Consider the following 27,996-nt stretch of genomic DNA (forward strand, 5'->3'; position numbering starts at 1 on the left):
CATCAGTGGATAAAACTTCAATGTAATAAACATTTGCATAAAAACAGATTTTAAATGTGTAGATTTTAAATTTTGCCACATGAATGAATGTGAACGAGGTGAAACAGCCAGCCTTTTCAGTGATTTTATTGCAAATGAAAAATGTGAGCATACATGTAATTAAAGCTTCAGTGCAGATTAAAAGTACAATACACCATCCATAAGCAAAAGCCTCATACTAATCAGCTGATAACACAGTCTATCTCAGACAAGAGCACCAGCCATTCAATATAATAATCAAAGTTAAGAATGAGAAATAATGAGACCAAAAATATGAAATAATAGGATACGACAAAAAAGAAAACATCAAAAGTCAGAGTCAGCTATCAAAAGAATTTAAAACATCAAAAAGTGTAAAAGATTTCTGATTATGGTGCAAAGCAGAAATTCATTTTCCAGTTTAAACCACCAAAACTACAAAAATATTCAAGACAAAATGAAAGATTTAGAAATCTGACGACGAGCACTTTCAGGAGCTGCAGCTGAGCAGGATTGAGACTCACCGAGCTGTCACTGCTTCTCTTATTTGTAGAACATTGTGATCTGCAGCTGTATTTTGTCAAGGACAGCGTTCTGTCCTTGACTTTTTGTTTTCCAAATGAGAAAATCTCTCCAAAATCTGTTCTGCAGCGTTTCACTGCAGGTCACAGTCGGATGTGAAATACAGCAGTGAGCTCTCACAATCACAGTGAACTGAAACTAGGCCTTCAAATATATTTTATTCGACTGAAGTCAAACTAAAAACACTGCCTGAAATGCTCCTGTGCTTCCTTAAGTGAACTTGAGATGGACCTATTCAGATCATTTCATATTTTTATTATTTCAGCCTAGAGCAGCTTTGCATGAGTCACTATTAAAAATAATCCTTCTTTACCTTCTGCTGGACCTTGATGCAGAAATCCTAAACCCAGTAAACCTGGATGTAGCGACTGTGATGTCACCCTTTGTTTTCAGCTTCAAGCTTCATCATTATTCTTTTCACAGTCATTGTTTGTTTGTACCAGGAGTGTGCTGAGGTATCATCCAGCACTCTTTGTTTGATTGCCAAATTGCATCCGTTTACTAAAGTTTCAAACTGGAGCTCCGCCTCCTTGGACGGTCTGTTAGTACAGTGACCTCACAGCAGCCATATTATTGGTCACATGATGTCATTAAAAATGCTCCACAAGGCTCCAACAGCACAAACACGGTGCAGGGGTCCAGTTTAGGAGAAGCTGTTTGAGCTCCTCTCTCACTCAAAGCTAACTTTATAATGTGGTCAGTCCATGAGGATTATTTTGAACTGTCAATCATACAAAGCTACCCTAGTGACATGTTTGTATGAAAATGAGATCTTTGTGTGTTACTTTTTTCAGTTCAGCTCAGTTGCTCACTCGAGTACAATCCATTGTGAACTGTACTCGAGTGAGTACTCCTGACGTCGGGCTCTGCACTCCCTGGCCCAGTGTCCAAACTTGCTGCAGTAAAAGCAGCGATCTTTTCTCTTATTCCTGTGTGTCTGGCTGCTTCGAGGTGGCTCTGGCAGTGCCAACAGATCTGATCTCCAGTCTCCCGGATGAGTTACAGATGGCTGATGTTTTGAGTTAAACATGCCCTTTAATTCCATGTTTTCTAAAATAAATTTGATCTTGGAAAAAGTAAAAGTTTCCCACTCAACATGATCCTTCAAAAGCTTCGCCACGTGAGGCTGCAACTTATTTACAAGGTAAAGATTAAACATAAAAACATTTGCTTCACTCATAGTGGAATTCCACAGTCGGTGGAAACGTTCAGTGAAATCTGCCACCGACTCTCCAGGTTTCTGAAGAATCATCCAAGGGGGCACAAATTCAGGGTCATTCCAGGCTGCGTTTTTAATCGAGGTGGCGCACTGTGTGTCGAGCCATGCTGTCATATCACAAGTGCGTCGCCACCTGGCCTCGCCATCCACTCCTGGCCAGTCAAAATGTTCCTTCACGTTTTCCCACTTGTGGTTATAAACTAACTTCAGCAACTTTTTGAGCTCAGCAGGAGACGGCTGATACACCATGCAGGTGAAACGCAGCCACCTGTGGAAGTCGCTGGGTGTTTTGATGGGGTCAGGAGCATCTCTTAAAAGACCGTAGAGCTCGCCTGGGGTCCATACAGCCTTTATGCCATCCACAAGTTCTCTGCCGCTGCTCTCCTTTTCTGCCGTAGACCTGGTCGCGACAGGCGACTCTTTCAGAAGACTTCCCCTGTCTGTTTGCGTGCCTTTTTCCTCTTGCGTTTTAACTTGTGGAATATTTGGCGGCGGTTGTAGTACTTTTTCAGCTTCAGGACTTTGGTGCCCCTGAAGGAGCCAGTCATAGTTTAGCCCCACGTGTTGCAGCTCCTTGAATAACTTCTCCTCACTCGGGTGAGGTTGTACCAGTGTCACAGCTGAAGGAAATTCCTTTCGCTGTTCTGGTCTTTTGGGACCTTCAAATGTTTTCTGCCTCAGACGCTTTGAGCTGTTGGACCCCATGATGATCACTCCCGGTGTGCAGGGAAGACTGATTAACACTCCAGGTGTTTCTCTGATCACAGAAACAGAATAAATGTTGATCAGTTTTGGAAACACACTCCTGATGTTTAGATTGGCACAGTTAACCTGTAACTCCCATCGTATAAAATGACCAATTAACATGCAGAAAACTTTCATCATGCCTGATATATTATGACATCATTATGACTAATATGTGTGTACAGCTGCATCTAAAGGCAAAGGTCACTCTTTCAAGGATGCCAATATTCACATTTTGGACAGAGAAGACAGATGGAGTGAACGACCCTCTTTAGACAGAGGGCGGGGCTTACGACACTGACTGTCTGACATCTATAATCCAGTTTTGAGATCCTTCCCAGACGCCTTAATGCCCACTTTTTGGTGTCATCTGATTTCAATTAGTCACATGACAGAGTGAGGCAAGGTTTCACCCAAAACCACTGCTGACAGTGACCCCCACACACGTGATCAACGGGTCAACGACCCTCTTAAGGAGAACTCCCAGTAGAGTTTAAATACCAGGGACTCTCCACCATTAAGTTTTACAGCAAAGAAGCTTCTCGAATGAAACTTAAAGAAGTCCAGTGGCTTTTCTTTCCAAGAAGCAGATCTCTCCAAAGACCAGATTATGAACAAAGTGACAAAATTATAGGAACTTCCTACTTATTATTATTATTATTGTGTCTTTGTGTGTTTTAATACCTTTGGAAAAAGGTGAAATAACAGTACAGTACAGTACAAACATGCAAAGCATATCTTATCAAACGCAGACAGCACGTTGCAGAGAATGAAGCTTTCTGTGAGCACGCTCAACTGAAGCCTTAAACTTGTCCATTACAAACTCAGGCAGTCTGATGACAGCAGCATGAAACTAATTCAGAACATTCGACGCGGTTTCCGATTCAGAGAAGAGAAAGAAGGAAGTAAAGGATGCAGATTTACTGAAATAAAGGCACTTACAACCCGCTGTAAGAAATACTACACCAGTACTCTTAGTCGAGTAAGTGCAAAAGTCTGAAACCACCATTCATTTCTTTCGGAAGGTGTTTCAGAAAGAAACTGGCCATATTTTATCGTACCACCCATGACTAAGGGCAGAGTTCCCCAGTAATTAGTTTCAGTTTATGTGATCTGTAATTATATTTACCTACAAATACTTAAAGGTCAATTAATATTAATAATTGTACTACAAATAAATGCAAGTAGTTGGTTGGAAACAAAACAAATTGATAGAAATTGCCTTCCTACCTGTACCTTTATCCTTTTTGGGGTTCTGATGAGTAAAGTGAGCCAGAAAGTTCAGAGAAGACAAAGGCTGATCTCATCTCAGCGTGAAGCTGGTAGATCCACACCGACTCCTGTCGTTTTCTCTTCTAAAACACAGAAACAGAAAGTTTGTCCTCAGAGCGGAGCAGATGTGGACAAGCGTGAATTAAAAACTGGGTTCAGTTTGGCCTGAAATTTGTCTGTTTGCAGCACAGAGCCGAGGCTTGTTTGTCCTCTGATGAAGACGCCTGGTGGAAAGTTACAGGGGAGGAGCTCGAACTGGTCAAACAAAAGGATGAACTGAGAGGCTGGACTATGAAACTATGAAAGTACAGATATAGAAATGAGCTGAACAGACTTTTGAATATCTGCAGTTCCTTTCATGCATGGGAAATCTGTTTTTTATTTTTTAAATAAAAACTGCAAACCATGAGGTGACAAACTGATATATCTTCCCTTTGCTGCAGGCGCGGCTGAAGGGCAGTGAGCGCCTTTTCTCTGTTTTCACAGACTCCAAAGCATTCCCAGCCTAAACTAGTTTGCAGTGTCTGCCTTTACAGATGGATTCTGTGCATTACTTTGTTTTATACCAAGATTCAGCTTTCGTTCGCTTACATCCTGTTTTATATCATTAACCCTTTGACCCCTGCGTGGAATACATGTGCAGGCATGCAGAACCTCCACAAACAAGACAGAGTCCCGTTTCCCCTCTTTGCCCCGCGCCTCTCAAAAGATACGACTTGTTTGCCTCTCCTGCTACATAAATCATGTTGAACTGTGTTTGACCTGTGTAGGGGAACTGGATTTCAGCACAAGTGAGGTCTGTGATCTTTATTTAGTGACGGGTGTAGAAAAAAAAGTTTCCACCTTCAGTTCGTTGACAATTTAAAGTGAGGGGTGAGTCCTGCGCTGCAGCTGCTGAGATGAAAGCAGGAATAACTGTTAACTGACTCGAATATGTCACCCTGTTATTTTTAAAGTGACTTTTTGTTACTTCCTTCTGCAAATTCTAAAGTATTTTGATTCAATTCAATTCAGTTTTATTTATACACAGCAACAGTCGCCTCAGAGCGCTTTATATTGTACGGTAGACCCTACAGTAATATGTACAGAGAAAAACCCAACAATTATATGACCCCCTATGAGCAAGCACTTTGGCGACAGTGGGAAGGAAAAACTCCCTTTTAACAGGAAGAATCCTCCGGCTCACAGCCTTGGCCAGCCGCTTGAGGAGGTACACCAGAGAGATAGAAGGCAGGAGAATAAACCAGCTGTTCTCCACAGAACCAGCAAAGGTGTACTCTCAGTGGCAAGGGAACAATAAGAGAACAGCACCACCAAGGCTGGAGACGGAGCAATACTGGAAGAGCATATGGGAGAAGGACGCAACCCATAACGGCAATGCTCAGTGGCTAGTGGATCTGAGGGCAGACCATAGCAACCTCCCTGAACAGGGTCCAGTAACCATCACAGTGGCAGATATCCAAGAAAGGGTCTCCAGTATGAAGAGTTGGACAGCACCAGGGCCCGACATGGTTCACGCCTACTGGCTGAAGAAGCTGACTGCACTCCACGAGCATCTGGCAGCACAAATGAACCAGCTGCTAGTTAACGAGAGACACCCGGAATGGCTAACCGAAGGTCGGACGGTCCTGATCCCCAAGGACCCCAAGAAGGGACCGGTCCCATCCAACTACCGACCAATTACCTGCCTCAGTACTACATGGAAGCTCCTGTCAGGCATCATATCGGCTAAGATGAACAGGCACATGGGTCAATACATGAGCGGGGCACAGAAAGGGATTGGCAAGAATACCAGAGGCGCAAAACACCAGCTACTGGTAGACAGAACAGTCAGCCGAGACTGCAAGACCAGACTGACCAACCTGTGCACTGCCTGGATTGATTACAAGAAGGCCTATGACTCAATGCCCCACAGCTGGATACTGGAATGCCTAGAATTGTACAAGATCAACAGGACCCTAAGAGCCTTCATCAGGAACTCAATGGGGATGTGGCGTACAACACTAGAGGCCAACTCCAAGCCCATAGCACAAGTCACCATCAAGTGCGGGATCTACCAAGGAGATGCTCTGTCCCCACTGCTGTTCTGCATAGGCCTGAACCCCCTCAGTGAGATCATTAACCGACTACGAAACGGAGCAGTTGTCAGCCACCTCCTGTACATGGATGACATCAAGCTGTATGCCAAGAGTGAACGAGACATCGATTCACTGATCCACACTACCAGGCTATACAGCAATGACATTGGAATGTCGTTCGGACTGGAGAAGTGTAGTCGGATGGTAACAAAGAGAGGGAAGGTAGTCAGAACTGAGGGGATTGAACTACCAGAAGGCAACATTGCAGACATAGAGGACAGTTACAAGTACCTGGGTATCCCGCAGGCGAATGGGAACCATGAAGAGGCCGCTAGAAAGGCTGCAACCACCAAGTACCTGCAGAGGGTCAGGCAAGTCCTGAGGAGTCAGCTGAACGGTAAGAACAAGATCCGGGCCATCAACACCTACGCCCTGCCCGTGATCAGGTACCCTGCTGGGGTAATAGGCTGGCCAAAGGAGGAGATAGAAGCCACTGACATCAAGACAAGAAAGCTCCTTACCATGCATGGAGGGTTTCACCCCAAGTCCAGCACCCTGAGGCTGTACGCTAAGCGGAAGGAAGGGGGCTGGGGACTGGTGAGTGTCAGCACCACAGTCCAGGATGAGACAACGAACATCCAAGAATACATTCGGAAGATGGCCCCAACTGACAGCGTGCTCAGTGAATACCTCAGGCAGCAGAAACCCAAGAAAGAGGAGGAAGGCGAGGAACCATCATGGAAGGACAGGCCCCTGCACGGTATGTACCACCGGCAGATAGAGGAGGTGTGTCACGGTTCTGGGTCCGTTGGACCCAGTATTTTGAGTTTATTATGCTTTGGTTTATTTTGCATCTGGGATTGTTTTATTGTTCTCTTGTTGTGGTGATGATTATGATGTCTATTAGTTTCATGTTTCTGTTTATTTGTGTTTAAGGAATGGTTCTTAGTTGTATCTCACGTTTAGTTTAGTTCAGGTTCCATGTGTCATTTTCCATGTGTCTCTCAGTGTCGGGTCTGCGTCTTTGTGTAGTGTTCTTGTTTCCTGTTTTATTGTGAAGGTCTGCGTCTCATGTGAGTGTGTTCAGTTTTACCTCTGTCTCGTCTTGTTAATTACTCCCAGCTGTGTCCACCACCTGTGTGTAATCTCCCTGTGTTTCTCTGTGTGTATTTAAGTCACGTCTTTAGTCATTGTTGTTGCTGGTCCGTCTGTGTATCCACCCTGCGTCATCTGTGTGTCTCCCTGCCGTCTTCCATCATTCCGTCTTCTGCTATTTGTGTTCAGGTTTGTGCTCTTGTTCAGGCTCTGTAGTTTAGTTTACCCAGTATAGTTCAGTTCTCCGTTTGCTGTTTTGTCCTTTTCTTTTGTGTTTAATAAACCACCCTATTACCTGTACAAGTGCCTGCATTTGGATCCTTCCTTATTTTCCACACGGCTCATCTCACTCGCCGTGACAGTACGGACCAGCCAGCCATGGATCCAGCGGCATTCACCCCACCCCCGGAGCTTCGAGGGCTCATAACGGACTCAGCTACAAAATTAATCGATCTGTGGCTAAAGCATGAGGGAGAAGCGTTTCTCTATGCTGTGGAGGACAAGCTACAACAGCTTATTTCCGGTTACCCCTGGTTATTGGACTCACTGCACCCGCTCGTACAGGATTTTCTTCTTCACGAGCTTCACCTTCACCCTCCCGCCGCTACCGCTCGCCCACTCGCTTCAATGGAGGACGTGCCGTCTGACCCGCCGGACGAGGAGTTTCCCGGCCCGTCGGAGCGGTCTCCAAGGAGGAAGCGACATTCGCGCCGCCGGCGCAGCACCCCACAGCCGGATGTCGGGACATGTAAGCAGCCGGCTGTGGTGAGTAAAAGGGACACTTTTTCTGCTGCGTCACACTCTGTGACTGTTGTTTCTGGGGCAATTTTTTGTGTTTCGACTGAAGATAACAATGATTCCTCAATCTCACCTATGGCCGCAGTTTCTAAGACTGCCTGTTCTGAACCCTCGTTCCGAGTTTATGACCGTGTCCGCTCCGTTGTCCCATCCTCACTTCCATCCCAGTTAAATGCCCGGCCCGTAACACTGCCCGCAGTTCAGTCAGCAGCCCAGCTGCCCGCAGTTCAGTCAGCAGCCCAGCTGCCCGCAGTTCAGTCCGCAGCCCAGCTGCCCGCAGTTCAGTCAGCAGGCCAGCTGCCCGCAGTTCAGTCAGCAGCCCAGCTGCCCGCAGTTCAGTCAGCAGCCCAGCTGCCCGCAGTTCAGTCAGCAGGCCAGCTGCCCGCAGTTCAGTCAGCAGGCCAGCTGCCCGCAGTTCAGTCAGCAGGCCAGCTGCCCTCAGTTCAGTCAGCAGGCCAGCTGCCCTCAGTTCAGTCAGCAGGCCAGCTGCCCTCAGTTCAGTCAGCAGGCCAGCTGCCCTCAGTTCAGTCAGCAGGCCAGCTGCCCTCAGTTCAGTCAGCAGGCCAGCTGCCCTCAGTTCAGTCAGCAGGCCAGCTGCCCTCAGTTCTGTTGGCCTCTCCACCACCTATTACGCCTTCACTACAGTCGTCTCCGCTACCTGTAGGTCAGTCTGTAGTCGCTCCGCTGCCTATAGCTCAGCCGCCACTTGTTCATCTGTCTGCTCACTCACTCATTCAGTCACCATCCTCACCGTCTCGTTACGAGCAGGGAACACACTTCATACAAACTTTAGCTGGTTCCCTTAAGCTGGCCACCTCTGTGACAGTTGCTCCCTCTAGGGCCTCCCCAGAGGCTGGGTGTCACTCACCAGCTGACTCTGGACCCCTAGAGGTCAAGACGCCAGCGCCAGCAGTTTCACTGGGGAACTCACCAGAGCAGTCTCGGCTCTCAGCGCCCCCTGAGAGCTCAAGTGAGTTCACCCGTCCGCCTCCGTCCTCTGCTGAGTGTATTGGGGAACACTTTCAGCCCTCTGAGGACTGCATCCCACTGTTGCTGCCTGAGTCTAGCCACTGTGCTGCTCAGTTCCAGCCAGTGTCCACACCGGCAGAGGTCTGCGTACCTGCTGCCTCAGTGTCTGTTTCCGCTGGAGGGCCCGAGTCGCCCGTCCAGCCTCAAGTTTCGTTAGCTGGGGGTTTGGGAGAACCCAGCCAGCATCCTGCCTCGTCGGCTGGAGGGCCTGAGGAGCCCGTCCAGCCTCAAGTTTCGTCTGCTGGGGGTTCGGGAGAGCCCAGCCAGCTTCAAGTTTCGTCTGCTGGGGGTTCGGGAGAGCCCAGCCAGCTTCAAGTTCCGTCTGCTGGGGGTTCAGGTGAACCCAGACAGCATCCTGCCTCGTCAGCTGGGGGTTCGGAGGAGCCCAGCCAGCTTCAAGTGTCGTCGGCTGGGGGTTCGGGAGAACCCAGCCAGCCTCAAGTGTCGTCAGCTGGGGGTTCGGAGGAGCCCAGCCAGCTTCAAGTGTCGTCAGCTGGGGGTTCGGAGGAGCCCAGCCAGCCTCAAGTGTCGTCTGCTGGAGGGCCCGAGTCGCCCGTCCAGCCTCCTGTGTCGTCAGCTGGTGGGTCCGAGGAGCCCGTCCAGCACCACACCTCGTTAGCTGAGGGTCCTGGAGGACCCAGACAGCACATCCTCCCGTCTGCTGGCGGTCCGGGGAGGGCTGTTCAGCCATCACCGGCTAAATCATCCCCCACGACATCTACATCTCCGCCTGCAGCATCATCATCTCCGCCTGCAGCCGCAGCTTCATCCGCAGCCGCAGCTTCATCCGCAGCCGCAGCTTCATCCGCAGCCGCAGCTTCATCCGCAGCCGCAGCTTCATCCACGCCTGCAGCTTCATCCACGCCTGCAGCCGTCCCGCTGCCGTCAGGTTCCGCGGCCGTCCCGCTGCCGTCAGGTTCCGCGGCCGTCCCGCTGCCGTCAGGTCCCGCAGCCGTCCCGCTGCCGTCAGGTCCCGCAGCCGTCCCGCTGCCGTCAGGTCCCGCAGCCGTCCCGCTGCCGTCAGGTCCCGCAGCCGTCCCGCTGCCGTCAGGTTCCGCAGCCGTCTCGCTGCCGTCAGGTCCGGCCTCCGTGTCTTCATCCACGCCTGCAGCCGCAGCTTCATCCACGCCTGCAGCCGCAGCTTCATCCACGCCTGCAGCATCATCGCCCGCAGCTTCATCCACGCCTGCAGCATCATCGCCTGCAGCTTCATCCACGCCTGCAGCATCATCGCCTGCAGCTTTATCCACGCCTGCAGCATCATCGCCTGCAGCATCATCGCCTGCAGCCGTCTCGCTGCCGTCAGGTTCCGCAGCCGTCTCGCTGCTGTCAGGTTCCGCAGCCGTCTCGCTGCCGTCAGGTTCCGCAGCCGTCTCGCTGCCGTCAGGTTCCGCAGCCGTCTCGCTGCCGTCAGGTTCCGCTTCTGCTCTGCCTTCGCCTGGCCCTGCCTCGTCAGACTCGTCCACGCCTGGCCCTGCCTCGTCAGACTCGTCCACGCCTGGCCCTGCCTCGTCAGACTCGTCCACGCCTGGCCCTGCCTCGTCAGACTCGTCCACGCCTGGCCCTGCCTCGTCCACGCCTGGCCCTGCCTCGTCCACGCCTGGCCCTGCCTCGTCCACGCCTGGCCCTGCCTCGTCCACGCCTGGCCCGGCCTCTGTGTCTTCATCCACCCCTTCTGCTCCGCCATCGTCTGGCCCTGCGGTTGCCACGCCGTCATGGAACCCAGCTCGTCCTGTTCCGCCTCCCCTCTGCCGGCCGTTTTCCGGGCCTCTAAGTTGGCGTCATGGCCGTCGAGGCCGGCCTCCTGAGAGGGATCGTCGCCGCTGCTGGCATCGCAGCCGACCTCCGGATCTGCTCAGTGGCCGCCCCCGCCTTCCACGTGGCTGGCCTCCCGAATGGTTTTGCCTGCTCCACCGCCGCTGCCGTGTGCACGGTCGGCCTCCGGAACTGTTTGCCCGTCGCCGCCGCTGCCGTGTGCACGGTCGGCCTCCAGAACTGTTTTCCCGTCGCCGCCATTGCCGTCCGCACGGCCGGCCCCCTGACCTGTTTTGGCTCCTGTGTGGCCGACCCCCGGGTCGACCTCCTGAACTGTTTATGGACTCTTGTTGAGCTTTGGTTTTTGTATTTTCCTGTGCTTTGGGACTGTTTTCTTGTGTTTTTGAACTGTCTTGCTCCTTGTTTTTTGTTTGGTTTCTTTCCCTCCGTCCTTGACCCCCTCCACCCGCCCTGGTCTGGTGCTTTGTTGTGGTTTTTCGTTTAGGGCTGTCGGGAGCCAGCCCTTAGAGGGGGGGTACTGTCACGGTTCTGGGTCCGTTGGACCCAGTATTTTGAGTTTATTATGCTTTGGTTTATTTTGCATCTGGGATTGTTTTATTGTTCTCTTGTTGTGGTGATGATTATGATGTCTATTAGTTTCATGTTTCTGTTTATTTGTGTTTAAGGAATGGTTCTTAGTTGTATCTCACGTTTAGTTTAGTTCAGGTTCCATGTGTCATTTTCCATGTGTCTCTCAGTGTCGGGTCTGCGTCTTTGTGTAGTGTTCTTGTTTCCTGTTTTATTGTGAAGGTCTGCGTCTCATGTGAGTGTGTTCAGTTTTACCTCTGTCTCGTCTTGTTAATTACTCCCAGCTGTGTCCACCACCTGTGTGTAATCTCCCTGTGTTTCTCTGTGTGTATTTAAGTCACGTCTTTAGTCATTGTTGTTGCTGGTCCGTCTGTGTATCCACCCTGCGTCATCTGTGTGTCTCCCTGCCGTCTTCCATCATTCCGTCTTCTGCTATTTGTGTTCAGGTTTGTGCTCTTGTTCAGGCTCTGTAGTTTAGTTTACCCAGTATAGTTCAGTTCTCCGTTTGCTGTTTTGTCCTTTTCTTTTGTGTTTAATAAACCACCCTATTACCTGTACAAGTGCCTGCATTTGGATCCTTCCTTATTTTCCACACGGCTCATCTCACTCGCCGTGACAAGGTGGCTGATATCCAGAAATCCTACCAGTGGCTGGACAAAGCTGGACTGAAAGACAGCACAGAGGCACTAATCATGGCAGCACAAGAACAAGCTCTGAGCACAAGATCCATAGAGGCTGGGGTCTATCACACCAGGCAAGACCCCAGGTGCAGGCTGTGTAAAGATGCCCCAGAGACAATCCAGCACATAACAGCAGGGTGCAAGATGCTAGCAGGCAAGGCATACATGGAACGCCATAACCAAGTGGCCGGCATAGTGTACAGGAACATCTGTGCTGAGTATAACCTGGAAGTCCCGAGGTCAAAATGGGAGATGCCCCCAAGGGTGGTGGAGAATGACAGAGCTAAGATCCTGTGGGACTTCCAGATGCAGACGGACAAAATGGTGGTGGCTAACCAACCGGACATAGTTGTGGTAGACAAACAGGAGAAGACGGCCGTAGTGATCGATGTAGCGGTTCCGAATGACAGCAATATCAGGAAGAAGGAACACGAGAAGCTGGAGAAATACCAAGGGCTCAGAGAAGAGCTCGAGAGGATGTGGAGGGTGAAGGTAACGGTGGTCCCCGTGGTAATCGGAGCACTAGGTGCGGTGACTCCCAAGCTAGGCAAGTGGCTCCAGCAGATCCCGGGAACAACATCGGAGATCTCTGTCCAGAAGAGCGCAGTCCTGGGAACAGCTAAGATACTGCGTGTAGCAGATTTCGAACGGTTGACTGCGTTGTGACGACAGACACAGACTGGCTGGAAACTGGATTTATTTCAGTGTGGAGTCCATGCAGCACTAAAATACAAAGTGGAGCAGCAAAATCAGTGTCACACAGCTACAGCACGCCTCTGCTCATCCCAGTGTGGAGTCCATGCAGCACTGCTTACAATATATAAAAGAAAATACAATCTATCAAAACAACGGTGTGGTTTTTCTCAACAGCCACATTTAAATCAAACGTTATAGTGGGGTAAAACAGAGACAAAGATGAAGCAAGGTGCAGTCAAAAATAGGCCACTAATAATAACTTATAATATTCAAATTCCCACTAAGATGGATCAAATACACAATACATATTCAAACAACTTTAACTTTTACCAACATGGCTGAAAATGCGATTCAGTGTGCAGCCTCAGATCATGAACTCATTATACACAGAAAACAAAAACTATACATTTACACATACCTAAAATACAAAGTGGAGCAGCAAAATCAGTGTCACACAGCAACAGCACGCCTCTGCTCATCCCTGTTTAGCACAAGTAAGGAACACATAAACGGATGGTGTAACAGATAAAAGGCAGTTCCAATTACTATTTTCCTCGTTCAAAGTAATCAAAAACACTTTGGGAGCTTTAAGCCAAAAGAACTAATACTTATTAAAGAAAAATACACCAAATTTAAACGTATAATTTAATACAGGGAGAGGAGCTACAGAGAGTGTGCCTCACCAGTGTGGAGTCCATGCAGCACTGGCTGGGAACCCCCACACATGCAGCATGTTTACAAGTGGTGTCACACTGATTAATGCCTCACTTCAACAGTGACATGTGGAACCTTAGTTTTACAAAAATTAAATTTACACAATAAAAAAACTATATACAATACAGTTTTGAGAATGTTCACACTCAGTATATTATATCCCAGCTACATACTTCCCCCTGAACTTCTCAAAACTCATTAGGTAAGGGTGAGCAACTGAGCATTGCAAATAACAATTTGTAACTGTCAGTGATCCGCAAATTTACTACCCGGCGATACATGCAACAAATGTGTCTCCCAACTCATGGGGAGAGTAAACAAAAGAAAGCTGGCCAGACCCCCTAATGTTTACTCGCAAGAGAAAGTGCCTTATACACTATCTTGAACAAACAATACAATGACAGCTACTATGTAATGAATATTACCCTGAGCTTGAAACAATCTCAAAATAAATGTTAACATCCAACATGAAGATCACCTAATATATGTAACAAGTAGTCCTCACAGAAATAGATTCTTGGCAAAGCTGCTGACCACATTGCCTGTTTGTAGATTCCTTTGTGTCATGTTTTGGATCAGCCTATTCACAGGCTTCACCATTCGGCCCACTCTCGTTCTGATCTCACCCACTGCTTTACTTTGGGGCACACTGCCAGGTTTCTTGAGGCTCCCAACCTCACTGGCTGGCTGACTTTCAGGATAACTTGTACTCGGTGGTGCTCTTTCCTCAACTAGGGTAGCGCAAATCCTGCTGCCATTGTCATCATCTACTTCAAGGTAAGCTGCTACTTCATTGTCAACACTGTGACTGTCCTGATGCTCCTCATCATCAAACTGCGCACAGATACTGTCCCCAACACTGTCACTCTCTTGGGGTCCTCTAAGGGCTGGGGCACAATCATCTGCCATCTTAGCTACCCAGTGGGCTGTGCGTTCAGTACAGTCAACCTCAGAATCAGCAACAGGAGATTCTCCATCAGATTGACTCTGCTCCTGGCCGAGTTCTGATTCACTGGCAAAAGACATCTCTGGTTCACCCTCAGATTCAATGGGCAGGAAATTAGCTTGCAAGAGCAAGTTCCTATGGACAACTTTCTCCTGTCCACTCTTGGTATTCCTGATGCGATACGTATGGCATGTGGGGTTCTTGGAGACCACAGTGTAGATGGTCGACTCCCATCTATCAGCTAACTTCCTACGGCCCCCGCTCGCCCTTGTTTGCCAAAAGAACACGATCCCCTTCCTCAATGTCAGCACCTTTCTGCTTTTTGTTATACAGGTCTGTTTGACGCTGCTGACTGATTCCGGTGTGAGTTTGAGCCAGTGTGAGTGCTTCTCTGAGGTCATCTCTCATTCTTTTTACATAACTGTCATAATCTGCTACATCATTGTCCCTTGCAACATTGTGGAACATGACATCCACTGGTAACCTGGGGACACGCCCGTACATTAGGAAGAACGGTGCATAGCCAGTGGACTCATGAGCAGTACAGTTGTAGATAAAAGTCAATGTCTGTAGCATTTGAGGCCACTTGTGTTTCTCCCTTGGAGGTAAGGCTCTGATCATATTTCCCAAGGTTCTGTTAAACCTTTCAGTGTGACCATTACCCATAGGGTGATAAGGTGTCGTTCTTGACTTTTGCACTCCAGCTACCTGCAGCAACTCTTGAATCAACTCACTCTCAAAACTGGCACCCTGATCTGAATGGATCCTTTGAGGGAAGCCATAGACGCAAAAATATCTGTCCCACAACTGACGCGCAACTTGTTTTGCCGTCTGATCTGAACACTGGAAAGCATGGGCCATCTTGGTGAAGTGATCAGTCACTACTAAAACATCCACACTCTTGCCTTTGTGATCTTCTGCGGACAAGAGGACTGGTAGTTTTAATACTTTCTAGAGGGGCCCTTCCTTCAGGTTCAAGTGTCTTACTGATAACACAACGTTTACAGCACTTGACATGCTCACGGATGTCATGCTCCATGTTGATCCAGAAAAATCTCTGCCTAGCTAGATACAGAGTTCTGACCCTGATGGCCAGCATCATCATGGACACCTGACAGGACTTGACTGATTAATGTGGATGGAGTCACATATTGATGGCGTTTTTTGCCAGTGAGCAGGTCTTTACTCACTCTGTACAGAATACCATCCAGCATTTTCAATTTCTCCCACTGTTTCATTGTCTTTTGCACTTTATGTGACAGGTGAGCTCTTTCTCTACGTGATGGGCGCCGACCACGTATGACAAACGGAATGACTTGAGACAGTGCCACATCTGCTCTCTGCTCCTCCTGTAGCTCCTGAAGTGAGAAGGCAGACAAGGTGTTCTGGCCTAGTGAGGGAAGCCGATCTAGCTCTTGAGACAACCAGGAGATTGCTCTCTGTTTTGGACCTTGGTCCCACTCAGTGTGACCTGTGAAAACTGCGGAAACTTCATCATTAGTCAGGGAACAACATCCTAGACTCTCTGCAGGGGCTAAACACTCAACACTTTGGTGGTTGGCACTGAGCCTGAATGCATCCTGAACTGAGATTTCCTTGACTTGTTGTGACTCCTCTAACAGAGTTGCATAGGGTTCACTCATGAGTCTCTGACTAACACAGTTATGAATGAACGGCTGCCTGCTCAGTGCATCTGCAACGACATTTTTACTGCCAGGAATATACTTGATGCTGAAATTGTAGGGGGACAACTTTGACACCCACCTTTGTTCACATGCATCAAGCTTAGGCTTTGTGAGAATATATGTTAGAGGGTTATTGTCTGTCCAGACTGTAAAGCTATGCCCCTTCAGCCAGTGGCTAAATTTGTCACAGACAGACCACTTTAGTGCCAGAAACTCAAGACGATGGGCGGGATAGTTTCTCTGTGCACGGGTGAGGGCCTTGCTGGCAAATGCAACAGGACGTGCTTTACTCTCGCCCTCTTGGACCTGTGACAACACAGCACCCAAACCGTCTTGTGAAGCGTCTGTTGACAAGATAAATGGTTTGTTGAAATCAGGGTGAGCAAGCACAACGGAGCCAAGGAGTGCAGCCTTCAGGTGTTCAAACGAGTCAACATGTTCCTTTCTCCAGTCACTTGGGCTGAGCCTCCGGAAAGAAGCAGCACCTCGAGCGTTTACTTTTTTTCCTTTAGGAGCAGCAGTCAGGGTGAAAAGGGGCCTGGCAATCTTAGAACAGTCTTGTATGAAATGCTGGTAATACATTACCATGCCCAAAAATGACTTTATCTTCTTCTGAGATGGCGTAACCCCATCCTCCATCATGAGGTCAGCCTCTGAAATAGCAGTGATCGCCTTAACCTTGTCAGGATCAGTCGAAACCCCTCCTTCAGTCACAACATGACCCAGAAATCTCACACTCCTCCTAAACAGATGACATTTTTTAGGAGCTAGCTTCAGTCCGTGAGCACGTAGTCTGCTAAACACAATCTCTAACCTCCTGAGAGCCTCTGCTTCACTGGGTGCATAAACAAGCAAATCGTCCAAGTAGCACAGCAGGGTTAGGAAGTTCTGGTCACCAAATATGCCCATCATGAGACGCATGAAGCTTGCCGGACTGTTGCACAGGCCTTGGGGGAGTCTGTTAAACTCGTAGAGCCCCATAGGTGTTGTAAATGCCGTTAGTTTTTTATCCTCCTCTGCCATCACAATATTGTAGAAACCAGAGGTGAGATCCATGGCACTGAAAATTGCATTACCTCCCAGGGCTGCCAGACAGTCTGACTGGTGGGGCAAAGGATGGGCATCCTTGATTGTGCGTGCATTCAACCAGCGGTAGTCCACGCATATTCTGAGATCTCCATTCTTTTTCCATACCAGTACCAGTGGAGACGCCCACTCACTGTTGGATTTGCGGATCAGTTCACGCTCCTCCATCTCTGTGAGCACCTGTCGCAACTTGTGATACTGCCCTGGAGGGACGCGTCAATAGGGAAGTCTGAATGGCCGGTCATCAGACAGGTGGATGCGATGGACAAAATCCTTTGCCAGCCCACAGTCTAGTTTACTCTTGGAAAAAACATCCTCATATCTGTGGATCAGTTGTAGTACCTGTGCCTTCCAGTGGTCTGAGACTTCACAAGAGTCCAGATCTAAATCTTCCAACCCCACCTTCTGCAGGCTGTCACGAAAGCTAGAGCAGGAGGGAGAGCTACTATGTGTGTCGCTACACACTGTCTGGCTCTGGACTTTAAGTGTCTCACCTGGATTTTGATCAGAGGCCACTTCAAGATCTTCAACAGCTACACAAGTGGAGGCATCCGCCACCTTAGTGTTTCGTCTCAGTGTGATAGGTTTATCGCAGGTGTTCAGGATTCGAACAGGGACCCACCTATCGCCACTCATAGAAACCACAGTTCTGCAGACAATGACACCTTTCTTATGAGTCTGAGATTTTGGTGGTTCAATCAGAATGGCACTGCCCTCAGAGAGGGGTGATGATGCTGGCAGTCTGCCCCATACAAGGTGTTCTTGCTTGGGGAATAGAGTCACTGCCTGAGCTAGTTTGACAGTGCCAATGACATCTGGCATTTTGTCACCCCTCCACCTATTAATGCCAGACAGCATATTCAGAAACTGCACTATCTCGGGTGCTTCTGCTGATTCGGCTTTACTCAGGACTTGCCAAAAATGGGGAGACAGCCTGAAGTGTCTGAGAAGGTGTTTGATGACATTTGTCCCCAAAATTAACTGATCTTTCTGACCAGGGACCACTAGAGCGGGCACACTGAATGTGCAATCATAAACCTCCATCTTCAGCTCACATATACATTTGGGTTTAACCTGAACTCCACCACAGCCCACTAGCATAATGTCAGTGCGAATGTCGCTTAATTCCAGTGCAACCCCAGCGCTCTTTAATTCTTGCTCCGCCTCTTCGCTCAAAGTACACGCCATGGAACCTGTATCAAGAAGAGCCTGCAAAGAGACTTTATCATTCACCAATGCATTCGTGTAAAACAGGCTGTCTGCTTCATCAAGTCTTACTATGTTCTGGGAAAGTACAACAGTACCAGGTGGAGCACACTTCAGGCTTTCTTTATATACAGTCTGTATGTCATCACTGGGATTGAGGGTCTCACACTCCTCGCTCACACTGTCCCCTCTCAAGTGCAAGCATCCTAGTTTCCCTGGGGACTGCTTTGTTGAGTAATGGGCTCAGTTGCTCTGGGGCAGTCTTTTCTCTGATGCCCAACCTCCAGACAACCTAGACATCTCCTTTCTCTCATGCAGTGAGTGCGTGTAGAGTGTGAGCTATTACCACAAACCTGGCATGAAGGGAACCTGGCTGAGACCGGAGGCTGTGGTTTGATTACGGGAGGGGCAGGCTGGTTAGTGCGCTCTAGCACCCTCTCTAGCATACTGAGCACGCGGTCTAGAGCACTTGAATCTGAAGCGACAACTCCAGTGGTCTTAACCGGGTTATCTTGGGAACACTTTACTGTACCTACTTGGGCATGGTTCAGTTCAAATTCAGGTGATTCACTTGTGGTTGTTGCAGTGGCCACTAGGAGGGGATGTGGTCTGGCAGAGCTCAGACTCTTCTTTTTTACATGGCACTCTCTTTGATGTTCATCAATGGCTTCCTGAACTTCCATTACTGACCACTTACTAACAGTGTTGGTCAAGTTACTTGAAAAAAGTAATCAGTTACTAATTACTGATTACTTCCCCCAAAAAGTAATCCCGTTACTTTACTGATTACTTATTTTCAAAAGTAATCAATTACTTAGTTACTTAGTTACTTTTTAAAAACACGATTTACAACCTGAATAGGTGATAAAGCGATAGATCTTTCAGCCCAATTCTACTTTTTCTGCATAATTCATCATACAAAATGTAATCAAATGGAAACGTCTCTTTTTAAAACTTGTTTTATTAGTTTTAATCTTTTAACTTTATGCATCAAGCAAAAATTAAATTATATGCAACATTCTCTGACTGGAAGAAATTTGTTTAACATTTAAACCTATTTTCTGCACATTCCAGCACATAAAATAAAATATTTTTTTGTGTTTACACTCACTCTTTCAAATAGATGCAAGTAAAACACAGCAGAAAATAAATAAAATCAAAGACTAGCGGTCCTGTTGCTCTATTTTCACCTGTAAAGCAGGACTGGGGTAGGCGGAGGTTTACCCTGGTGCAGGTGTGCTGCAGCAGTCAGTGGAAGAATCCGCGAGTTTCTCTGTGAATTTCACGTTACGTCGTAGTACACTCGGTGCTTGCTTGGAAGTTTAGGGGTTTTTTCGCTGTAAAAAGAAGTTTTCTTCCCACGCACAACGGACACTAATGTTTTTGTCACTTTTTATGGACTCAAACTCAAAATAAGGTCAGTACTTCCACGCTTTAAACGCTGCATGCTACACTCTGTCCCGCACTCGATATATTATGATCTGCAGACAGCTGTTGTCACGAACGTCGCACTCGCTTACGTCACTGTCATGAGACGTTCTCGCAAAAAATCACGGTTTTAGTAACGCAGTAACGCAGCGTTCCTACGTGAAAGTAACGGTAATCTAATTACCGTTTTTGCAATAGTAATCCCTTACATTACTCGTTACTTGAAAAAAGTAATCAGATTACAGTAACGCGTTACAAGTAACGCGTTACTGCCCATCTCTGCTTACTAATGGGCTTACATTTGAAGACACAGGCGAGGCTGGGATCAGGACAGTTTCTGATAAACATCATGGCTATTTCTGCCTCCATGTTCTCCATTTTGCCTCCCTGGCGCTGTAAGTGCCTATCAGCTGCTTCAGCTGCGATATTAAGTCTCACCCAATAGTCTACTGGTGTTTCTTTTGCACCTGGTTGGGTGGCATAGAAGTCAGCCAATGGTTGACAAGAACCAGGGCTCTCACTAAAATAACGCCTGAGTATGGCATAGATGGTCTCAGGGTTGGTCACCGCACCAGAAGATGAGTTGCTTTTCAAACCCACCCTAACAATGTTTTTAGCTCTGCCGAGGAGATGGTTCAAGATTTCATCCACTTGCATGGCTCCAGACAAACCTCTCTTCTGCAAATACACTTCCATCATATCTATCCACTCATGAACAGAGTACTTATCTGCGTCATCACCTCGGTACATAGGTGGGTCTTTGATATCTTGCCTGACCACTAGGTTCATTTTGGAGAAGTCGAGAGTGGTATCAGGGCCCTTAACTTTGGGAGACTCGGTTGGAGCTGTCTGGTTTGGACCAAGCGGGACTTGACTGGATAATAACCGACTAGCGATTGATTCACCTATCTGAGTCCCCAGCTCACCAATAAGCTCACGTAGCTCCTTGTGTGTGCTGTCATCACTCAAAGCAGGGGTTGAAAACTGGCGCCCATGAGCATTATTTTGAGTAATGTCATCTGATTCTGATGGCTCATCATGAGACATTATGGACCTGTCCCTAACTTCATCTGCCCCAGACAGTCTCCAACCTCTCCCAGCAACTGGTGTGAAAAGGTTAAAGGAGCCTTGGCCCCTACCAGTCATGTTACTCACAGGAAATTAACAATAACTACAAAAACAATTGGAAACAGGAAAAATACGAAAGTGCTTATCACCCAGGAAAATACAACACATGTAAATGTAGCCCAGTTAAACTCTAACACATGTATCTGGGAGAAATGTCTACTAACAAAACACTGAGGATTTTTTTCAAAAGGATCCACAAGATAATTTGGCTGATATCGCAGGTGTCAGAAGTGTCCAGCTCAACCTCAGCGATCGGCAGCGGCTGATCAGATGGATCCGGGTCACGGCACCACTTTTATGTAGCAGATTTCGAACGGTTGACTGCGTTGTGACGACAGACACAGACTGGCTGGAAACTGGATTTATTTCAGTGTGGAGTCCATGCAGCACTAAAATACAAAGTGGAGCAGCAAAATCAGTGTCACACAGCTACAGCACGCCTCTGCTCATCCCTGTTTAGCACAAGTAAGGAACACATAAACGGATGGTGTAACAGATAAAAGGCAGTTCCAATTACTATTTTCCTCGTTCAAAGTAATCAAAAACACTTTGGGAGCTTTAAGCCAAAAGAACTAATACTTATTAGAGAAAAATACACCAAATTTAAACGTATAATTTAATACAGGGAGAGGAGCTACAGAGAGTGTGCCTCACCAGTGTGGAGTCCATGCAGCACTGGCTGGGAACCCCCACACATGCAGCATGTTTACAAGTGGTGTCACACTGATTAATGCCTCACTTCAACAGTGACATGTGGAACCTTAGTTTTACAAAAATTAAATTTACACAATAAAAAAACTATATACAATACAGTTTTGAGAATGTTCACACTCAGTATATTATATCCCAGCTACATGCGCAGGACCCTCAAGCTCCCAGGCCTCTGGTAGAGGACCCAAGCTTGAAGGATAAACCGCCCGCAGGGGAGTGCTGGGTGTTTTTATAGATATATATCTATATATATCTATATATATAGATAGATATATCTATATGTAGAGAGAGATATATCTATATAGAGAGAGATATATATATAGATATATCTATATATATGTATAAGTCACTCAGATAACTTAAAAATGTTATTGTTTGGCTTTTTTCAGTGTTGTATTTGTTCGTGAGTAAATCAGTTTGGCTGAGATTAAAGTTCTAGTTTAGCTGAATAAACGTCAAACAGGAAACTGATTAAACAGAAATGTGAGACGGTCGAGAATTTACTCCAGTGTCCTGTTATACTGAGGAAGCAAGGAGCGGACGGCTGAGTTTATGAAACTCTACTGAGACAGCAGTGACACAAATCTGAAGGCCAGACCGTCCCATTTCATAGCCTCGCAGTTCCAGCCTACCCAGCCTTCGGAGGACCTGGCCTTTGTGGTCCGGGGGAGGATGCAGCCTATGAATTTGGACACAGCTAATAACAGTGCAATGCCATGTAATCGCCATGGTCATAAGGCTACTTTCATGGGTCGCCACTGATGGTAGCTCTGCTAGTTGGAAGTTTTATGCCAGCTAGGGATCTTTGACTGTATGTGATTACCATGGTAACAGGAAATAGCTTGATATGAACCTTGTACTATCAGGTGTAGGAATGTTAGTCACCCTCTGATTGAGTTTTGATCAGGTGGACCAGAGTGTCAGGTGTGCAGCAGCATGTTTAGTTGATTCGATGATGGTAAGTTCTCCAGCAGGAGGCGTTCGAGCCACCACACGTTGTCACGTTGGCAGCTCAGTGACGCTCTGTGTTGGATTTCTATACAGGCTAAGAAGCAAGATTTTCTGGTGTCTCAAGCTAAAGAGTCCAAAGTTGGTCATGCTGTTACCACGGCGCCCCCACATGACAGAGAAAAGAAACTGCTGTACGTAGATGCTTGTGATTAGTTACAGAAAAGACACGACTGGACAAATCATAGAAGGAAACTTGTTTATTGATAGTTAAATAGTAAAATAAAGTGTTCTTTTAAGGATATGTTGAACTGTTTTGAGGTGAGACGAGCAGCCGCACAGGAGTCAGGGAGGCTTTCACAGTTTTAAATTAAATAAATCTAACAGACTGAAGAGAGACATGACTTCACATCAGCACAGAACTCCTTCACATTATCACTGAACTCTCTACAGAAATAAAAACAAAGCTCTGATGGTACATTTAGACCACATTAAGGCATCCATTCACATTTTAAAGTTCACAGGTGTCTTTATATCAGGGGTGTCAAACACGAGGCTCAGGGGGCCAAAAGTAGCCCAGCAAAGACTCTAATTCGGCCGGTGGAACAAGTGAAGGAAGGCATCAATTTTGCCCTTTTAACTGTATTTCCATAAGTTTACAGCTTTTCTTACTGATAAAGACCTCCACCATCCACATTCATATTATAACACAGAAATAAAATAATAGAAAATCAGTTTAATGGCAGAAAAGTTTTTTTAATAATGAGACTACAGTAAAAGTTTTCTGTGAATTAACAAAAACTTGGTGCTTTATAATTACAGTGTGAGGAATGAGCTCTCAGAACATTTGTCTTACATTTAAGCCCAAAGAGTCACGCTGACAGATTTCTTTCTTTCCTGCAGCTGCATTTATTTATCACGTAGAAAAACTGAGCTGTCCTGTGCAGACTGCCCTTCTTGCTCTTATATGAACACATGTCAGGGATTAAATATGTATTTAAGCTTCTTTACACTGACAGAAAGGGCACTTTCACATAGAGTGGGCTGTATGTGGCCACAATGCAAAATGAGTCTGACACCCCTGCTTTACACCTTTATCCAGCAGAAACTGACAGTTTGACAAAAACAGCTTAAAAATCTCTTCAAAGGGATCAAATCTGCATTATTACCTCACAACGAAAATACGGATAAATAAGAACATGAACAATATCTCAAAGAAATATAGTGAAACTCACAAAAACACTTCTTCACATTCATTCTCCTCTCTTCACACGTTCATTACTTTTTAGTCTCTTTAAAGCTAATTCATGTGCAGTTCCTACATAATGTGCACGTGCCCAATACTGTCCTGTTTTGCATAGTTTAACATTTGATTCATTCACAGTTTGAGGGGGTCGGACTGCTCTCACATCGTTCTGCTAAATGTGGAGCCATGAAGCTGTTTGCTTAGCTGAGCAGAAAAAGGTCCGTCTCTATAAACGCTCACAGCGTTTCTGCCAGGATCCAAACCGCATCAAGTGAACTTTAGAGGATTTTCACCCACTTGTTCTGAGCTCGAGCATCCTGACTTTTACTCTGCTGCAGGTCAGAGACCTCACCAGCTTTTTACTGCTCTGCATCCATCTGACAACTAACATTAGTCACATTAAAAACATATTTATTTGAAGTCCTGACAGTAATTGTGGACTCTTCCTTAGTAAACTCAGTGCATTTACATGGTGCTGTTACTGACCGTCAAACAGTCGATCAGCTGACTGACGGCTCATTTTTATCAGCTCCTCTCTCTGCTTCTTTTTTGGTAAATTAAACATACTAAAATGTTTCCTTGGACTCATCGTTACATTAAAACTCGAGGCTTCGTGCTCAGCTAAGCTAACGTCTCCTGGCCTCAAATTTGCCCAAATGTTGAACTATTCATCTTCTGTTCACGCCGAGCTTCCAGCCGCTCTGGCATCAAGTGAAGCTACAGCGGCACTCTGCTTTAGTGGTATTTCACATTAATCTGCATGTGCAAACTACTCAAAAAATAAAATAAAAGACAACAAAATAAATAGTAAAGTGTGAAAGCACATCCTCGTGTCTTTGGTGAAGTCTCTGTGCTTCAGAGGTAAACCTGCAGGTCTCACAGTTTTAACCGTGTGAGGAAAAAGAGACTTTTTTCATTTAAAAAAACCCATGGGAAGAATCTCACTTTCTTTGGAGTTTCTGGTCTGTTGGTTGGACGGTTACTGAAAGGTGGAAACCTGCTGCTTTCAGACGAGTTCAGTTATTCTGAGAAATAATCAAAAAGCCTGACTGACTGCAGTCCTGCCTGATTTAAGTCACTCATTAAACTCTACAGAGCAGACTGATGTTCAGACAGATGATGGATCCGTCTTCATCACAACTCAATTTTAACCTCCTAAGACCCAAACTCTGTCATGGCATGCATTTTTAATTTCTCTTTGCTATTTGGGCTGATTGGGACCTGATGAATGTAAAAACGAAGAATTACCTGGTTTTTTTTTTGTTTTTTTACCTGATTTTTGTTTCTGAGAAAAATTAGATCCACATATGAGGACATTCATTTTAAATTTCGATAGAACAGCGGCAGTATAATGTCCTTGGAAGTGGATATCAGGCCCTTGTACAGCACAATTTAGTATTTTGGTCAAGACGACCCAAAATGCGAGGGTCTTAGGAGGTTCAACAAAAAGAAATCACCACCAGTTTTCACTTGCAAGTAACGTCCGAATGAGGAAGGAAAGTTACAGGTAGTTGGAGATAAAGTGCTATATTAAATAAGCTCGATATGTATTTGCACAAAGCAGCACAGCAGCTGTAATAATGTTCTGTTAGCAAACGATAGGAAAGGTCTGAGGCTCTTTGAGGACGTGAAGCCTCTGAGTCTGTCTGCGGTTTAGTGTTGGTCCTGTTTATGATTAAGACTCCCGAATGTCCGATCACAGTTAGTTTCTCTTAACTCTCCAGGCCAAACGGGCCTGGATAGTTGCTGAGATATTGTGGTGTGGACTGGCAGCTTTAGGACAGAAATCTACCCTCTGGCTGACAGAAGGTCCTACTTACAGAAAACATTTTCACATGCAGGCAGAAAGCTGTGATAAATATTCTTACAGTGTAAGTGAAGGTGCTGCACAGCTATAAAATGGCCTTCAGTGTGAGTAAAACTAGTTTCTGAGATCACTTAGTAATTTTGGGCCTTACACAAGTGCAGCCCACCGGGACTTCGATACGCATCTTCTGGACTCGATACGTGTTTGCGTCCTTACACTCGGTCTTTATGAGGACCAACATCGGAGCCCAAACCTCCACAGAGTTGTAGTCGTTCACTTCGTGCCCGTCGATGATGCATCCCTTACAAAGGCACTTGGCAAAGCTGATGTCGCGTGGTTGCCTGCTGTCGTTTCGGTCTATGCTGGAGACACAGGCAGACAGAAAAGACCTCAACACGTGCAGGAGACAGTGAACACACAGCAGATTCAGTCAGGACAATACGCGGCTTCTCAAATCAAAGCTCGTTTAATATTAAAGCTGGTAGCTTTCATCTGCTCGCTGGTTCCAGGTTGAACTTCCTGAACCAGCTCAGGAGCTGTCCATCCATTTCTACTCTGCAATAATCCAGCCTGCTCTCTGCACATCCAAACTTTGGATCAGCCACCACACAGGGCGAGAACAGACTACACCGGAAAGTCAGGACTGCACAGAAAATCACTGCTGCTGACGTGCCCTCCATTCAGGACTTGTACAAATCTAGAATCAGGAAACAGGCAGGCAACGCCACTGCAGACCATCACACCCTGGACCAAACCTGTTCCCACTCCTGCCCTCTAGAAGGCGCTACAGAGCACTGTACGCCAACAGACATCTGTGCAGCTTCCTCCACAGGCCGTCACTCTGATGAAATCTTACTTACTGTCAAAAACATCCACCATACCTGCTGCTGAACCAAAGCATGATGTATACCATGTTGGTAAATAAATAAGGAATTATTAAATATGTTCCAATTCAAATCGATTTTAGCCAGAATAACGCGATATCGATTCATTAAATCCTGAATCAGTTTTTGTCAGTCTCTGACCAAAATTCACTGAATCATCAGCAAAAAAAAGATCCAAGCTGCGCTTTGCATTTGTAAAACATCGTCATTGTTTCTCTCTTACTTTGACTGTTTTGCTTCCACCACGATAAAATCTCACTTCCTGCACAGCTCTGTCTCTCTAAGTGTACTTCAAGAACAGTTTCCCATCTCAAATCTCTGTTTTCTGCATTATTCGCTGTTTATTACGAACCAGTCTACCTGTGTGTTCAGTGCTGTCAGCCTCCAACAAAAAGCCCCATTTCTGCTGTTCAGTGCAGAAATGTAAACTTTTTAAAATGACGCCAAACTGCAAAACTCTTAGCTGTGTCTCTAATCAAACCTCTGTAACTTCAGCAGCATCAGGTAATGTTCAGACGCTGATTCGTGGTTGTCTTCCATTTTTGATTGACTGCAGAATATTTTTAAGGTTATCTGTTAGAAAAAGCCAGAACAGGTAAATCTCCTTCATGTTTTTCTGTTTTATCCTCAGTTACTTTGACACAAACGCATCTGCTGTGATGCTCACACCTCTGATAAAGTCTCACAAGTGTCAGCTTTGTTTTTATACATAGATATATAAAAAAATAAGAATTAGAATATTTCTGACTGTCTGAGTCAAAATTCAGTAGAATCGATTATAGAAATTAGCGACAATACCCATCTCTATTAAAAACATTCAAACTTTCATTCCAAACAGTAATGAGTGAGAGAATGAGCGTTTTTGTCCCTCTGCGGGTTCCATACTTACTAGTAACACCACGGAGACAGCGCGCGGCCGTTGAGCTCGTGCATTTCTCGGGCAGCCTGTACGCAGGTGGTCCGGTTCTGGTGCTCGCGGGCGTCGGGCTGAAGGTTGAGCTTCTTCTGACTGGCGTTAAACTTTCGCTCGCGGGCCTCCACCACCTCGGCGGTGAGACACGTGGACTTGGCGGCGGAGGCGCGGAGCTCGTGGAGGATCAGCAGAGAGATCTGCAAAGTGGCAGAAACACGCGTGAGAGTCAGATAGAGCTGCCCGCGAGCCCGGGGCGCTAGTGTGATGTGATTTACCAACTGCAGGAAGCTCGCGACCATCTTGACTTCGGACGGCTGAGACTGGCGGCCGCTCCATTGAAGCTGCTTTAAATACAGTAGCTCCTGCGGCTGCCTCGTTGCCATGGGGATCTCCTCAATATCAACATTTCCTCATGAGAAACAGTCCGCGTGCGGCCCCGCCCCTCTGCTGGCTGCGCGCTGTGTTTGTGACCGGGAGCAGACAGCATCGTACCTCTAATAAACTCCGCTGTGAGCTCATTTTAAACATTTCACATGTTTCATTGTTGGTTTGTTGCTTTTTTAAAGGTAGAGACAGATGTTTATGTTTTACAGAAAAAGGTTTTATCGCCTGAAACGTGAATATTGTCATTCTGATCAAAACATGGTCACCCTAATTAAACGGTCCAAGGTTCAAGTCAGCACTGTGCCGTGAAACACCTGTATTATCCTGTAAAATATAAATGTGAAATAAAAACACAT

At 46.7% G+C, this 27,996-nt stretch overlaps 2 protein-coding genes and 1 long non-coding RNA gene across 7 annotated transcripts; all 3 read right to left on the reverse strand.

Moving 5' to 3' along the window:
• Nucleotides 1-110: 110 nt before the first annotated feature.
• LOC102076855 (interleukin-25) lies at nucleotides 111-27,996 on the reverse strand. Of its 5 annotated transcripts, XM_005447809.4 has the most exons (5): nucleotides 27,532-27,996; nucleotides 27,233-27,453; nucleotides 25,611-25,821; nucleotides 3,794-3,918; nucleotides 111-2,576 (listed from the first exon to the last, which is right to left on the reverse strand). In XM_005447809.4, exons 1-4 carry the CDS (start codon nucleotides 27,637-27,639, stop codon nucleotides 3,802-3,804), a joined length of 657 nt encoding a protein of 218 aa, XP_005447866.2. In that variant the 5' UTR covers nucleotides 27,640-27,996; the 3' UTR covers nucleotides 111-2,576; nucleotides 3,794-3,801. The 5 variants fall into 5 exon arrangements, with proteins under 5 accessions (XP_005447866.2, XP_025764234.1, XP_025764231.1 ...); XM_025908449.1 differs by having other exon boundaries at nucleotides 3,800-3,918; nucleotides 27,233-27,991; XM_025908446.1 differs by having other exon boundaries at nucleotides 27,233-27,991.
• LOC109202899 (uncharacterized) lies at nucleotides 12,647-13,251 on the reverse strand. Its single transcript, XR_002062881.2, has 3 exons — nucleotides 13,238-13,251; nucleotides 12,973-13,035; nucleotides 12,647-12,665 (listed from the first exon to the last, which is right to left on the reverse strand). It is a non-coding gene; the product is annotated as an uncharacterized LOC109202899 (long non-coding RNA).
• Nucleotides 19,855-21,530, reverse strand: LOC112847253 (uncharacterized). The gene is made up of 2 exons (XM_025908454.1): nucleotides 21,402-21,530; nucleotides 19,855-21,199 (listed from the first exon to the last, which is right to left on the reverse strand). Exon 2 carries the CDS (start codon nucleotides 20,763-20,765, stop codon nucleotides 19,872-19,874), a length of 894 nt encoding a protein of 297 aa, XP_025764239.1. The 5' UTR covers nucleotides 20,766-21,199; nucleotides 21,402-21,530; the 3' UTR covers nucleotides 19,855-19,871.

This window comes from Oreochromis niloticus, linkage group LG1 (assembly GCF_001858045.2).
Source record: "Oreochromis niloticus isolate F11D_XX linkage group LG1, O_niloticus_UMD_NMBU, whole genome shotgun sequence".
Taxonomy (NCBI): domain Eukaryota; kingdom Metazoa; phylum Chordata; class Actinopteri; order Cichliformes; family Cichlidae; genus Oreochromis; species Oreochromis niloticus.

What these genes read in the sequence shown, in the direction of transcription:
- LOC112847253 (XM_025908454.1), bottom strand. Translation starts at nt 20,765, where the DNA reads ATGACTGGTAGGGGCCAAGGCTCCTTTAACCTTTTCACACCAGTTGCT.
- LOC102076855 (XM_005447807.4), bottom strand. Translation starts at nt 2,524, where the DNA reads ATGGGGTCCAACAGCTCAAAGCGTCTGAGGCAGAAAACATTTGAAGGT.